The sequence below is a fragment of the Glossina fuscipes genome, unplaced genomic scaffold, assembly GCF_014805625.2.
Source record: "Glossina fuscipes isolate IAEA_lab_2018 unplaced genomic scaffold, Yale_Gfus_2 0, whole genome shotgun sequence".
Taxonomy (NCBI): Eukaryota; Metazoa; Arthropoda; class Insecta; order Diptera; family Glossinidae; genus Glossina; species Glossina fuscipes.
The window spans coordinates 11,335,465-11,349,204 of record NW_023998414.1 but is presented as its reverse complement, the minus strand read 5'-3'; the positions used below and the strand labels follow the sequence as shown (position 1 = coordinate 11,349,204).

Below are 13,740 nucleotides of genomic sequence, written 5' to 3'. Positions count from 1 at the left end.
CCATCCCTGCCTTCCAAACTCTTATTTTAATAAAAATGACATTCAAATGTTCTCAACCGTAAGGAATTATTTAAGAAATGACACAAAATGTTCACATGTTGGCAGACAATGTTTTTCGAAAAGAAACATGCAATATACATGCACTAATGTGTATGCAAACTGTGGAGACACTCTGTTGTTAATTAGTTTCAAAATTCTCATTCATGTTATTTAACATTTACACTTTTACAGTTATAATTTTACAGTTGTTTTTATACCCATCACCAAACGACGAGAGATATATTGATTTTGTCAAAACGTTTACAACGCCCAGAAGGAAGCATCAGAGATCACACAATGTGTATATATGCTTGACCAGCATCAAATTCTACATCGATGTATGTCCGACACTGCACGTCCGCCAGTCTATGTAATGTCTGTTGTGAACATTCTCGTGGCGGCAAAAATAAAGCTATCGACTTCAAATTTGCAAAAGAATTTGAAATTGGCCTAAACTTTTCAAAGGACACGCCTACAACGCCCACACGCCTCTACGACAAAAACCTTTAATTTGAAAAATAGAAGAAATCAAATGCGCTCGGTGAGCGGTGATGGGTACAAAAGATTTGATCCCGACCGAATTTAATCTTTTTACTTGTTGGGTTTTTCTGCAAAGAAAAAAAATATTAATACTATTCATGTTTGCTGGTTCTAACTGGAACGTTCTAAATTTACATTTCAGATATGTTCAGAAAATTATAGAATAAATATTATTACTGTAACTCGGCATTTAAAGAATAACGCTAATAATTCTGAATGTTTGCCGTCTAAAGTAAGAAACTAAATTTATAAAAGTCGATTCGCAAATGGGGTTAACCCCACCAATAGGTTCGGAAACTGGTTTGAACTGGTTTTCAAATCAATACTTTCGAGACTTCTTTTATCCATGTTCATATAATTTATAGCCTACCAACTCCGATTCCCGATCATTTTCCAATGCACCAGACGCAAGATATCGGAAGTAGTAGTTAAATGTTTTTTAAGGATAACTCATTGGAAACCATCGCGCAATATGCTGACAATATACCTATTCCTTGAGAGTTAGAAGTTGACTTGTTAAAACCGGGGTTAAACAGCGTGATAATTGGACAAATCGTGGTTTATAATAACGACAATCCTACCCCTTGAACGCCCTAGAGGCGTTGCTAGGTATCACACCTCTTCCTATTGCTTTAGAAAAAGAGGCATGCCTGCGCGCGACAGGTTAAAACCGGGTAATCTCAGGGGACACTTAGAGATATTGAAAAACTTCATGGACGAGCGTTTTGTCAAAATACCGGACTACTGTACTGTCAAGCTAGTACTGTTCCATCGATTCAGGGTGACCATAACGCCGGGATCGCGTTGGCATAGACAAGCCTTTAAACACAAGGTGAAATCAAGGAAATGATACACTGACGGGCAGAAGTTTGCCACCCCAGTTTCCAGAAGGTCATACCAATGGAACATGGTCCCTCCATATTCCATATTCTATGCTTAAGAAGGCAACGCAGGAAAGAGCAGGTCTGCGTACGCTCCGGCAGCCAAGCCGCGTTAAAGTCTCTAAGGAGGCGAATGATAACATCCAGGCTTATGTTGGAGGACCTTCAAACACTGAATGAGCTATGCAGGCACCTAATACGCGTGCTTAGCCACTTGGGTGCTGGGGGCAACGAAAGGGTTGACTAGGGTTCTCTAGCTAACACGAGAGCCCGAGGGGCCATGATAGGTTCTGAACAGTTCTGGGGCGTACCTAGAAGCCACATTAATAAGCTGGTATCGCAATGGGCAGAGAATAAAGCGCATTGCCGTTGGAAGCAATGTGCAGACCAACAAACTACTGGAACGAAGAAGAAGTAATCTACGTTTAGTTACCGCCTTCTACACGGGCCATAATTCCCTCAGGTACCGTCTCAAAAACATGAATATGTTTAATAACAATTCATGTAGATTCTGCCAAAGGACGAGTGAAACGTCCCATCACCTTCTATGTGAATGTGAGGAGATCTGCAGAATCAGACACCAAGTGTTTGACGAGCGTTTTACTACACCGGACACGGTACGGTGCTCCGATCCAAAGAAGGTGACAGTATTCATAAAAATCCTAATATTGGAGAGCTAGGGACACGGGCGTATATAGTAGATCTTCTAGGACTTGCCCATGTAATTAATAATAATAATAACGGCATCGTCCTATATGCCAGCAAACAATTAAATGCCTTACATCTTCATATATATGTCCGTACATCTTTTAAAATAAGTTCCATATATGGGAAGTGGTCGAATAAGTGGCCCGATCCGAACAAATTCCATCAAAATATCTCCAAAATTACGATCTGCAAGTTGGATGTAAGCGAAGTAACATTTGACTACAGGCACAGCCAAAATTATATATCATATGGGACCATATGTGGTATATATTATATGTCGTACGGTTTACATACATCATATTGTCTCCATCGTATATAATTTATAACATAGATATCATAAACATTCCGCACATATACCTTCACCTTGACAACACATTTACATACTAGGCCTGCCACTGTGGATACATTTATATGAACTCTTTAGGTTAAAAAACATGAGGGTATGCACGGAAAACCTCTAAACCATCTTACAGCTTCCAATGGAATTTGCGAGCCCTAGTTTAAAGCAAATGTAATCGATTTTTCGCTAATTGCAAGCGAAGGGCTATAAATAATCAATTGAAATTTTGGGAAAAATTTATTAGTACGTAATTGTGATTTCACCAAGCGAAATTGGATAATACATTGTTTATAATGATCAGGAATCGAAAAATTTTATGAAATAAAAATCTCACATTCTGTTATATATTTTTCCTACAGAGTCTTCATAAGTACGACTGCAACAAATGTAACGACGATAATAGTATATAACGCCATCGTACGCCGATTGATATATAAAAACATTGTAAGACATTAAAAAATTTATACTCGAGCATCGAAATTAAAACGACGACGGTCATGTTTTCTTTCTTCCTCTCCTTCATTTTATGATAAGAATTTTATTTTCTACTTTTTTTTTTCTGGCTGGTCAGTTCACCAGCGTTTTAAACCATGCATACCTATCTACATATACATTTGTATGTATACATATATATATATATATATATATATATATAAGCAAGTATACATTGTTTAAAACATATAAAAATTGTATGTACATATATGTGCATAGAGAACACATCATATATATTTACATATGTATTGCATTCAAAAAATTTGCCACCAGCAAAAACCGCATCAAAACTAAAGGTATATAATTGTTGAGAAATGAAAGGAAAAATAACCGGTAATGTCTACTTAATAGACACCTTAAAATTTTGCATCTATTGCATGCGAATGTAGACGCATTTATCTAACGAATTGGAAAATATTTTCGCATCTTATTAAGCGAAATATTTAAGAATCGCTTTGAAATTTTCTTACGATTTTTATCTGCTGTGGATATATTTGTGGTCGAATTGAACCTATTTTCAAATTTCATTAGTGTATCACATTTTAATTTTCTTCCCATTTCGTTCAATTAAAAACTTCCCCTATTTACAGTGAGTTTCATTAATATAGGGTCTTTTTGCTCGACAACTTGTAAATGCTTGTTATAGTCCTAACATAAAAACTTTTTTTTTACTATTTTATACTATGAGGGAATACATATTAATATATATAAAAAAAAAATATAAAAAAAACAACAACAACTTTATTCCAGTAGATAAGAAAATTAAGTTACTCTCAAAAAACATAGCATCATTAATATTGGGGTTTTTTTTCGAATAAGGGAGGATACGAAGATAAAAGAACCAGCATATTATTAAAAATTAATATTCGGTGAGGTATCCATTTTGCTTAATAACGTGATTTAAACGTTTTGACATATTTTGTATAATTTTTCTTATGTAGATAACAGGGATCTTACTCCATTCGTCTTGTAGTCTATTTTCTCATCTTGAACGGAAGAGACCGGCTACATGCCGGTCCAATTCATCACACATATATTTTTGATGGGATTCATGCTTACTGATTGGGGAATAGGGTGAAGCACTTTACGGCAGCTATATATGATCCATTCTTAAATTGAGCGGGACTTAGACTTGAGGTCGTTGTGTTGGTAAACTTTGAATGTTAAGAAAATACGAAGTTTGTGTGCAGTTTCTTTCAAATCCTTTTCTTCAATATCCTTAATCAATGTCATCGATGAGCACCAATTTTCCAACTCCATTGGCCCAATGCATAATAAGCCATAATATGACCATTGCCATAGTCTTCGTAAGCCGCTGGTGACAAGAACGTAATAGGAAGCTTTTTGAGTTCTTGAAGTTATTTAATTTTCTTATCTACTGGAATAATGTTTTGTTTGCTGTACAAAATTGTAAAAGAAAAAAAAATTTCATATTTGGACAATGGACTAGGCGTTTACTTTTTGTCAAGTGAAAAAATCCAATATTAATGACACTCACTGTATATATTTATAGACAAATTTTATATATAGATATTTATTATAGGTTTACATACATATATATAAATGTGTGCGTGAGTTTCATCGTTCATGCACATCTTTGTATTGGAAACGGAATGAGAAACTATTATATTCACAAATACAATTTCTTGTGATGAGCATGAAAAGTGTTCATGTAAAAGTTGATTAAAAATTACCAAAAATCCATTAACTTTATTTAAATTTTTACAATCTTTATATAGGTAACGCTCTTAAATCACTTATTGATATCTCAGCCATAGGCAATCTCGCACACAATTAATGCAAATCTAGCAACTAATGATTGCAATTGCAAGATATGAAATTATCGTTATTTGTTTGTTAGGGAGAGAGGTAATGGCAGCCGCATCAACATAAATCTCCAATCATTGTCAATTTAAAAATTCATTTCTACAAAATACAGCAAATCAATTTGTATGAATATACACATACACGTACATATATTGTTCACATCCTTATATATATATATATATATATATATATATATATATGCAAGTAGCAGCAAACATGAACGAACACAAGTCCAACACCAGTCAATTAGAGAAAAGATTTTTGAAATTATACAATGGCCGCATAGATTAGTTAGGTATGATGCGTTTGGAGAGATAAGATGTTAACGTTGACCATATGCGTATACGTACGTACGTATGACGTTCGTGTATGCACGATTGTGTTGCTTAACGTGAACGTGAACGTCTGTCTCATTCAGAGAATAGCCGCGCTAAGCATAGGCTTCGACTGTATTAACAAAAATAATATGTTGGATGAGCGAGTATTGCGTTTTATGAAATCAATCAAGAATCTATTTAAAAAAAAAAAAAAAAAAACTTTTGCTCAACATATTCGATATATATATATATTTTCTTTCATCTTTAATTCACTCTTACTGAACCGCACTGTTCGATAGGGGTTTTTGCTTCGCTTTATATTCTCTGCGTTTGTTTTACTCTACTTCTCCAAACACTTGTCTGTAAGTAGAGTTAATGCTGTTCAATAGTCTTGTTCACTGTCAATTACCTCAAAATTTATAGTCCTTTCATATGCGACAACCGTGAGCAGGGCAATGATGAACAAAGTTTTCGAGTTTCTTAAACAAAAGACAAGTCACGATTTTAAATTTAAATCGAAATCAAAAAGCAAAACAACGGGATTTTCAGACCTTATTAAAGTAAACCAAAGCAATAACATGACGTATGTATAAAATACGAAATAAAATGAAAAGAATAAAAACAAGTAAAGAAAATGATATTCGGTCGTGACCGAATCTTTTACACCCATCACAATTCAGACAAAAAAAAGTAAAAGAACTACGTTTTCATCCTCTATAAAAATAGAGTGAATGGATGAGACTGATTTTTTTTCAATTTCCAAATAAAAGTTTTTGTCGTATAGGCGCGTGAATGTTGTAGGCATGTACTTTGAAAAGTTTAGGGCGACAGTTTGGCTGACAAACAGGCGGACAGGCGGACAGACGGACAGACGAACAGACGGATACGTTTGAGTGCACTCCAAATTTGAAACTGACCCAGATTTTATATACTTTCATACGGATTTCGAAGCTTGTTTCTGCACCTTGATAGGTATTGAAAAAAAATTAAATTTCAATACTTAATAATATTGAATGGACCTGGTCAATTCTTCCAATTTTTCTGCAAGTGCTAAGGCATCGACCATAGAACATGAGTTCAAATTTTGTTAATTTATAAAAAAAAAAAAACAATTTTTTACTCTCAAAATTGCAAATTTACGTGATGCTGTGGGTGTGTTCTTCGATCGATTTGTTCCATTTCCAGAAACTTTCAATATTTTGGCTAAATATGAAGTCGATAGCTTCGTTTTTGCGGCCACGAGAATTTTTACAATAGACATTACACCGACGGACAGACAGACATGCTTAGTAAATTGATTTAGAATTTGATGATGAGCAAGAATATATATACATTGTGGGGTCTTTGACGATTCCTTCTGGACGTTACATATGTTTTGTGAAAATGAATCAACCTCACATCCTTCGATGATGGGTATATAAAAACAACACAAAATCAAAAAATAACGAAAGGGCCAATAATAATAATAATGGTGATGAGATTGTTTGTAGATGTAGCCATTGTTCATGTTATTTATTTATTTTATCTTTTTTTTTTTTTTTTCTTCCTTTTTTTGTGTTTCTGCCTTCACGTATATCTCTCTTTAGTTTCGTAGCAATCGTTAAAGGATAAAAGTATATTAAATTTGTGATTCTATTTGTAATAAATAAATAAGCATCAATAACTTTATAAAATACATATATATCGTTCTCTGTGATCGGAGCTTTTAAGATCGAAGCATCGGAAACCTAAAAAATCGAGACGTAGCATATGTGTGCATTTTTAAGTTGAATGCATAGATCGAGTCTGACTTGCACGCAAAGTGCATCAGAAAATGGAAAGCAATTTAAGATTTCTCAAGATTATTTTTGATAGTTTTGCGGCTAAGCAAGAGTTATCTACCTATGAGCTGGGCAGAATCAGTTAAAATTTCTTATCGCTCCGTGTAGTAACACACCCGCAATTATCAAAAGCCTTCATTCTTGTTCAAATGTAACGTATCCAATATTCATCGTAAAACAAATGTAATTTTCTTCACTTTTGATTTTTAGGAGGATATTTCTGCATTTTGATGATGTTGTTGCAACTTCGTCAATTGTAACTTTTGATTTTCTTCTTGTTGTTGCTTTAATTGCTTATTATATGCGCATGCAAAGAACAGGTTATAGATTAGCTTTGTAGAAAATCCTGTAAGTTTACTTTGCTTTGAAACCATTTTACCTTCAGTATACTTTGCTGAGATTGCTTCCCTCAATACATCCCCAATTGAAAATCATATTTCGATCGTCAGTTAATTAATTAAACTCTGTAATTTAAAGTACTCGAAAATATCATACAAAAAAAAAAAAAAAAAATTTAAAAACCTTCTAAAAATAAGTGCTGGAAACTAATGTCCAGTCCCTAGCCTGTATTGCATAACAAGTTATCTATCCGGAGTAAAATATTGTTTTTATTATCTGTTGTGCATGAATATCTCATATTAACATTAATGGAGATGCTTACCTGTTACGGTATTTTCGCGGGTATTGTTAGCAACATCTACCGCACCAAGCGTTGTTGATCCATTACCCAAGCCGTAGTTGGAAGGTTTCTTCCACCCGCGCCAATTATTATACAAGGATTCAGGCTCTGAACTCCAACTACATAATGAGTCCTCTTCGAAACGGTCCGAATCGTCAAAACTGAAATGATCCATATCCTCATGAACCCATTCAGCAGCAGCTGCTCCTTCAGCAGCGGCAGCAGCAGCCGCTGCATTAGCAGCATTTCGGCGATTATTGACGCTAGCAGCGGCATCAGCTGCTGGCCCATTACCGCCATTACCATTATTACTATTGTTGTTATTGTTACTATTATTACTACGATTAACCATTTTTACACGCACACCCTAAACGCAAAACGTTGATCCTCAAAAAATTAGCCAATAAAGGGGAGTTTCTTTAGAATTTAAATATTCTTTCTTCTTCTTAATGATATTTCATATTAAAAGATTTCAAAAATATGGAGTTTTAAAATTTATTTACACATTGGAAAATTGTTACAGTATTTTCCTCAATTCTTTGTTTATTAAATAAACGTAAAATGTTTGATGGATGATTTTTTGGTTTTTACTCCCAACAACGCGACACAAAATAACCTTAAGATTCCAAATTAAAATGTTTCATTTCTTTTTCAATTTTTTTAAATACGTTCTCTCCACGTACTATGTGAACTCGTTTTAAACGTGGTGAAACAAATTAAACAACTGCCATGAAGTGGGGAAGCTTTGTTTTATCGTTTATTCACCCCCCACGAATGTTCTGTGGAACATAAGCAACTCAAATATTGTATATGGTGTTAAAGAAAATAACAACAGAACGAAAAAAGAATTGCACGCACACACCCGAATAACAGAATTTTATCCGTTGATTTCGATAGGGATGTAAGGTATAAAGTTTATACCAACACAAACACAAATGCAAGCAACGCGACGATGGCAACGCATTCGTTGCTTTCAAGTTCCTTTGTATGCTAACATAAAATCAACTGCAGCGTCCCAGCAATACAAACATCGTCAATAAACAAAGCGTAAACGTCAGAGGAGTAAAAATATCACTCAATAAGCTGCAAGTGAGACAGGCAGTTCCCAAAGATCTACAGATCTCTCGAGCACACTCTTTGATATGTTCGCATTTGTTGACAAAGATGCTGATCAAAAGGAATGGGAGTTAAAAAAAAAAAAAAAAAAAAAAAAAAAAAAGACATTCAAAACAAAGCGAATACACCGAAAAAATATCTCCCCAATTCAATGCTCCTGTTGCCGTCGTGCTTGTGGTTGTTGCTATTGTTATTGTTGCTATTGTTGTTGCTCTTCCTATGTACGGCTAGTGTATTATGTGTTGATTGTTTATTTTCACCGTTCTTTTTCGATAGGAGTTTAGTTAAAGTTGATTCGCGTTTAGGTACCTTTTCTCTTGCATATACTCGTGTGCATGTATGTGTTACCGTACAATGACTTTGTAAACACGAATTGATGTCTTGCGCGTAAACACAATTCAGAAAATAAAAAATTCACAATATCGATATCAACACTTTGAAAGGGCAACATATATCTATCTATATCTATATACACGTATATATATATATATATATATTTATATATATATATATGGATATATATACATGTATATTTATATACATATACACCAATAAACAATCAAATTCAACAACTCCAAAAACCAGTATCTCCTAACTCACACACAAACACTAATCATTTTTTTGTAATTTTTCCTCTTTTTTTCTCTTTTACGGAACCCAACAGCTGCTTTTTTTTGTGTGTTTTTTTCTTAAGTTGGTTCTCTACTCTCTGCTGCTGTAATTATATTTTGTTTACATACTTTCTTGTATTCATTGTTATTATTTTTCTAAATGCGTTATGAATTCGCCTTCTTCGCTCTACCTTCATCCACTAATCATGAATTCGCTTCATTTTTTCTACACTTTACTTTTTTTTTTCTATTCTTTTAAGGAAAATTCTTTTCCTTCACAAATGAAATATTTTTAAAAGAGATTTTGTGGATAGTTTTCTTGTAAAATTTTCAATGCTCTTTTGCATCATTTGCTCATTTAATGAATAATTACTTAATCAATATTCTGCACATATTTTTGTTTAGAGAACTTTTTTCACTTTTTTTCTTGCTTACACTGTGCTATCATTGTTCGTTTCGCCTGCAACACTTATATTTGTTCAATAAATTCTCTTTTAAATTTTACATTTTCCTATAAGTTTCTTTAAACACTGAATGCACAGAATTGTCTTTTCAATTATTGAGATACTTTTAACTGGAAATTTAGAAATTCTCTACAATTATCTATAATTTTTTTGTCGCGTCGTGGGGAGCTAAAAAATTCCTTTGTCGATATTTTCGCTGTAACAAAATCTCACTTAAAACACTGCTGCCATGGCTTTCAAAAAATATGTTTAGTAGGTTTAATTCATAATTATCACAAAATTGTCAGGGATAAAAATAGAGTTCAGGATGAGAGGCGATGTAAATTTGTATAACATTTATAACGCAAAGCACGCAATGTCAAGTACAAAAATCAAGTTAAATCCGTATTTTATTACAACTCTGTATGAAGAATTTAGCCGTAACCATAAAAGAAACGTATATTTTTTAACAATATAGCTGCCAAGCTCGGCCACAAAAGGAATTTCAATGGGAATCTTTCCTTTAGCTAATTAATTACTTTAGTTGAAATTTGAGAAAATTTCAAAAAAACTTTATTAAATAAATTCTTAGACCAAAAAAGGAAGCATTGAATTTAAAAGAAAAGAAAAAACTTTATTATACTATTTTTTTACTCAGAAATGAAGAGATGTCATATAGACAAACAAATTTTTTCTTTTATAGGCCAGCGGCTTCATTTTTTTACAGCAACCTTAATCGCGATATCTAGAATTGAATTTTTCTGATTGTATTACTGAAAAATCATTCAAATTTGAAAAACTTAGTTTTGGCTGGAGAGAGAAATATAAGTAATCGCAAAATAAAAATATGATAGAATTAGAATGGTTTAAAATAAAGAAGTTATCATAATATAAAAATACAAATATGATAAATAAATTTGTAAATTTTCTAAAATAAAATAAGCAAAATGTTTCAATTAGCTCTCTTACAAATAATCTGGCAACTCTTCAAAACAGCATTCTTGCAGTTTTAGTAATTTTGACAAACCTTCACTACTATACTTTCTTTTACCGTATCCGGTTCACGAAGTTGGGTCAGTTTTTCATAAAGGTTTCTCAAATATTTGGAAAATTCGTATATAATTTATGAATATCACCGTAATAGCAAAGTGTCATTAAATACTAACATTTTTAAACATTAGAATTATTTAATTTCGGGAATACAAGGTGGTGTTTATATTAACGATGTTTATGAATAAGTTTTTGACTTACAGAAGATACATGGTTTTCTTTTTTCCTAATTCGATAATAAAATTGTTTTCTAAAGCGTTTGATTTGTTTTGTATTTTAACACATAGATAATTAAACAAGATGGCACCCCGTAAAGCTAAAGCTCAAAAGGAAGAGGTCCAAGTATCTTTGGGTCCTCAAGTGCGTGATGGTGAATATGTTTTCGGTGTTGCACATATTTATGCAAGTTTTAATGATACATTCGTGCATGTGACCGATTTGTCGGGCCGTGAAACCATAGCTCGTGTCACTGGTGGCATGAAAGTGAAAGCAGATCGTGATGAAGCTTCTCCCTATGCTGCTATGTTAGCAGCCCAAGTAAATTTCGTTCGATTCTACGTTATTGAGTAAATAAAATTACTGACATTATTAACAATATTTTATGTGACAGGATGTTGCTGAAAAATGTAAAACATTGGGTATTACTGCATTACACATCAAACTGCGCGCTACAGGTGGCAACAAGACTAAAACCCCCGGTCCTGGAGCCCAGTCGGCACTAAGAGCTCTGGCTCGTTCATCCATGAAAATTGGCCGCATTGAAGATGTTACACCCATTCCGTCGGATTCAACTCGCAGAAAGGGTGGCCGTCGTGGTCGCCGTTTGTAAACGAAAGGCGAGCTTTTCTAATTTTTTTTTTTAATAAGTTAAAGTGAGAATAAAAAAAAAATTGAATATGAACTTTCAATGAGGTTTAGATTTTATGAATGTATACAAGTCAGGAATTATATTTCCGATTGTCATTTATGTACATCACTCAATGATCTTAACATATTGACGACGTTACGTTACAATAAGCAGCTTACGGTTGCATCGTAATGAAATAACGACCAGTCATAATTTATTTTTTAGAGTATAACTTATAATGGATATGTGTACTGTTGCTCATAATATAGAATTTGTTGCACAGTTGAACGATCTCGCTCCATTCAAATGAATTTCTTTTGTACGTCATTAAGTCGTAATTAAATCTGGAGTGCTATCGTAAGATTTGTACGTAAAGTATTTGTTAAATATCAAATAATCTGTAAATTACCCTATAAAAGGCTTAATCTCGAACAATAATAATTGATTAGGAATTTGAAGTTGATAGTGGTATTAAAGACATCCACACAAACACCGCTTTCGTAGTTGTTTTTTGTTCCCTTGCTAGTTGTGCTGGATTTGTAATCGTTTAGAAAAGATTAGCTTTCAATTTTGTATAATAAATTTTATATTTTAGCAATAATGTCACCTATCGTTCGCTAAAAGTAGAGTTGGTTTCCCAAATTTATATAAAAAATTTGGGAAGTTTACAAAGAAAATGAATCTTAATGTATTTCTTACGAACAAATTGAACACTTTTTTTTTTTCTCTGGCCACTACAGCACTATATATATGCATATACTATTATTGTACGTAGCACAACAAAGCGGAAATTTTCCGAAAGTATGACTCAAAATGCGGCTTTATGCTTTGTTCGAAAAATTATTTTAAAAAGAAAAAATAGCGACTTGATTTTTATGGAAAAATCGCTCGAAAAATTTCGAAATTTTATAAATGTATGAAGGAAACTGTTCGATGCTCATTAGACAATTTCGCTTTTCAGCTGCAATTAAATTTCCAAGGCAATCTTGTGAATTTATTGTTTCGAGAAGAACTTCTAATCTCTCATATCTGATGTATACAATTGGTTTAATAATAGTCCTGAGCATTTCTATAGTCGCGAGGAAGTCAAAAAATTGCAAGTTAATGGCTCCTAGGCTTCTAGGAAAATTTGAGAAAGAAAGAAAAAGGATAACCCATATATTCGTTCTGGTCTCGGTCGATATTCTGAAGAGTTTTCATTAGCTTAATCTCTTGCTAATATTTTAAAAACTCAAATCATTAAAGAAAATTGATTCATTAACAAATTGCTTAAGGTTAGTGGAAGCTTCTTTGAGTGATTGAAGTAAGTTTTTGTGATTTTGTTATATTTGGCTTTTATGTTACACTGTACATATGCCTTTCTCGAACTCGACAGTAAGTGTTCAAATCATAAAATTATGCAGTCATAGCTCATCATTTCTAACACGATGCGTTCTTTACTCCTTGGCCTTGATTTGTTTCGTTAGTTAATTATTGACGATAGCATACTTATATACGTATTCAGGATTTTATAAATGGTTCTGTTTCAGAGCTGCTATAGTGGATCGGCCAGCAACCTTTATGTTGCAAATTGCGCTCTAATTATACTGGTAATACGAAATCTAATTGGTTCCATAAACCCTATAGGATTTATGTGATTGTCTTGAAAGAAGAAATGACTTTATATGTTTAATGTTTAGTCGTTTACTCCTACTTCCGTTCCGTTTTAAGCATTGTTTTTTATTGCCTCGCACCATTTTCCAATTGGAAATCTCTGTATTTTATTGTATGCTTTTATATAAAATATAAGCTTATTTAACTTTTTATTGATTGCATACATATACCCACAAATCGCTTTAAAGTCCTTAGGTCAAATTCAAAATTTAGTCAAAACAGTGAAATAGTGAAATAGATGCAACGATATCCCCCTATCCGTTTGTAAACGCCATACCATCGCAACTATGCCTTTAGAGCATTACTTGAAGTACTTGAAGACTTGATTTTAAATAATATCTTTTCGGTGTCGTGAGGATAACAAAAATTAATAAATA

At 33.2% G+C, this 13,740-nt stretch overlaps 2 protein-coding genes across 7 annotated transcripts in view; one reads left to right on the top strand and one right to left on the bottom strand.

Annotated features, from left to right (window-relative positions):
- Window positions 1-10,066, bottom strand: part of LOC119634359 (zinc finger SWIM domain-containing protein 8) — a 24,790-nt gene extending 14,724 nt beyond the window's left edge. Inside the window, exons 1-2 of one of the 5 annotated variants that reach the window (XM_038028487.1) lie at window positions 9,360-10,066; window positions 7,626-8,422 (exon numbers count right to left, since the gene is read on the bottom strand). In XM_038028487.1, the coding sequence (XP_037884415.1) occupies window positions 7,626-7,995 (370 nt within the window). In that variant the 5' untranslated portion in view covers window positions 7,996-8,422; window positions 9,360-10,066. The remainder of the gene's footprint in view (window positions 1-7,625; window positions 8,423-9,359) is intronic. The other 4 variants (XM_038028576.1, XM_038028669.1, XM_038028745.1 and 1 more) reach the window with 4 other exon arrangements.
- A 753-nt stretch (window positions 10,067-10,819) lies between these two features.
- Window positions 10,820-11,771, top strand: LOC119643805 (40S ribosomal protein S14a). 2 transcript variants are annotated; one of them, XM_038043312.1, is made up of 3 exons: window positions 10,820-10,886; window positions 11,151-11,400; window positions 11,474-11,771. In XM_038043312.1, exons 2-3 carry the CDS (start codon window positions 11,164-11,166, stop codon window positions 11,690-11,692), a joined length of 456 nt encoding a protein of 151 aa, XP_037899240.1. In that variant the 5' UTR covers window positions 10,820-10,886; window positions 11,151-11,163; the 3' UTR covers window positions 11,693-11,771. The 2 variants fall into 2 exon arrangements, with proteins under 2 accessions (XP_037899240.1, XP_037899244.1); XM_038043316.1 differs by lacking the exon at window positions 10,820-10,886 and adding an exon at window positions 10,893-11,019.
- The last annotated feature ends 1,969 nt before the right edge of the window (window positions 11,772-13,740 follow it).

What these genes read in the sequence shown, in the direction of transcription:
- LOC119643805 (XM_038043312.1), top strand. Translation starts at nt 11,164, where the DNA reads ATGGCACCCCGTAAAGCTAAAGCTCAAAAGGAAGAGGTCCAAGTATCT. An exon ending in CTGCTATGTTAGCAGCCCAA is followed by an intron (nt 11,401 to 11,473) that starts GTAAATTTCGTT and finishes TTTATGTGACAG; the next exon opens with GATGTTGCTGAAAAATGTAA.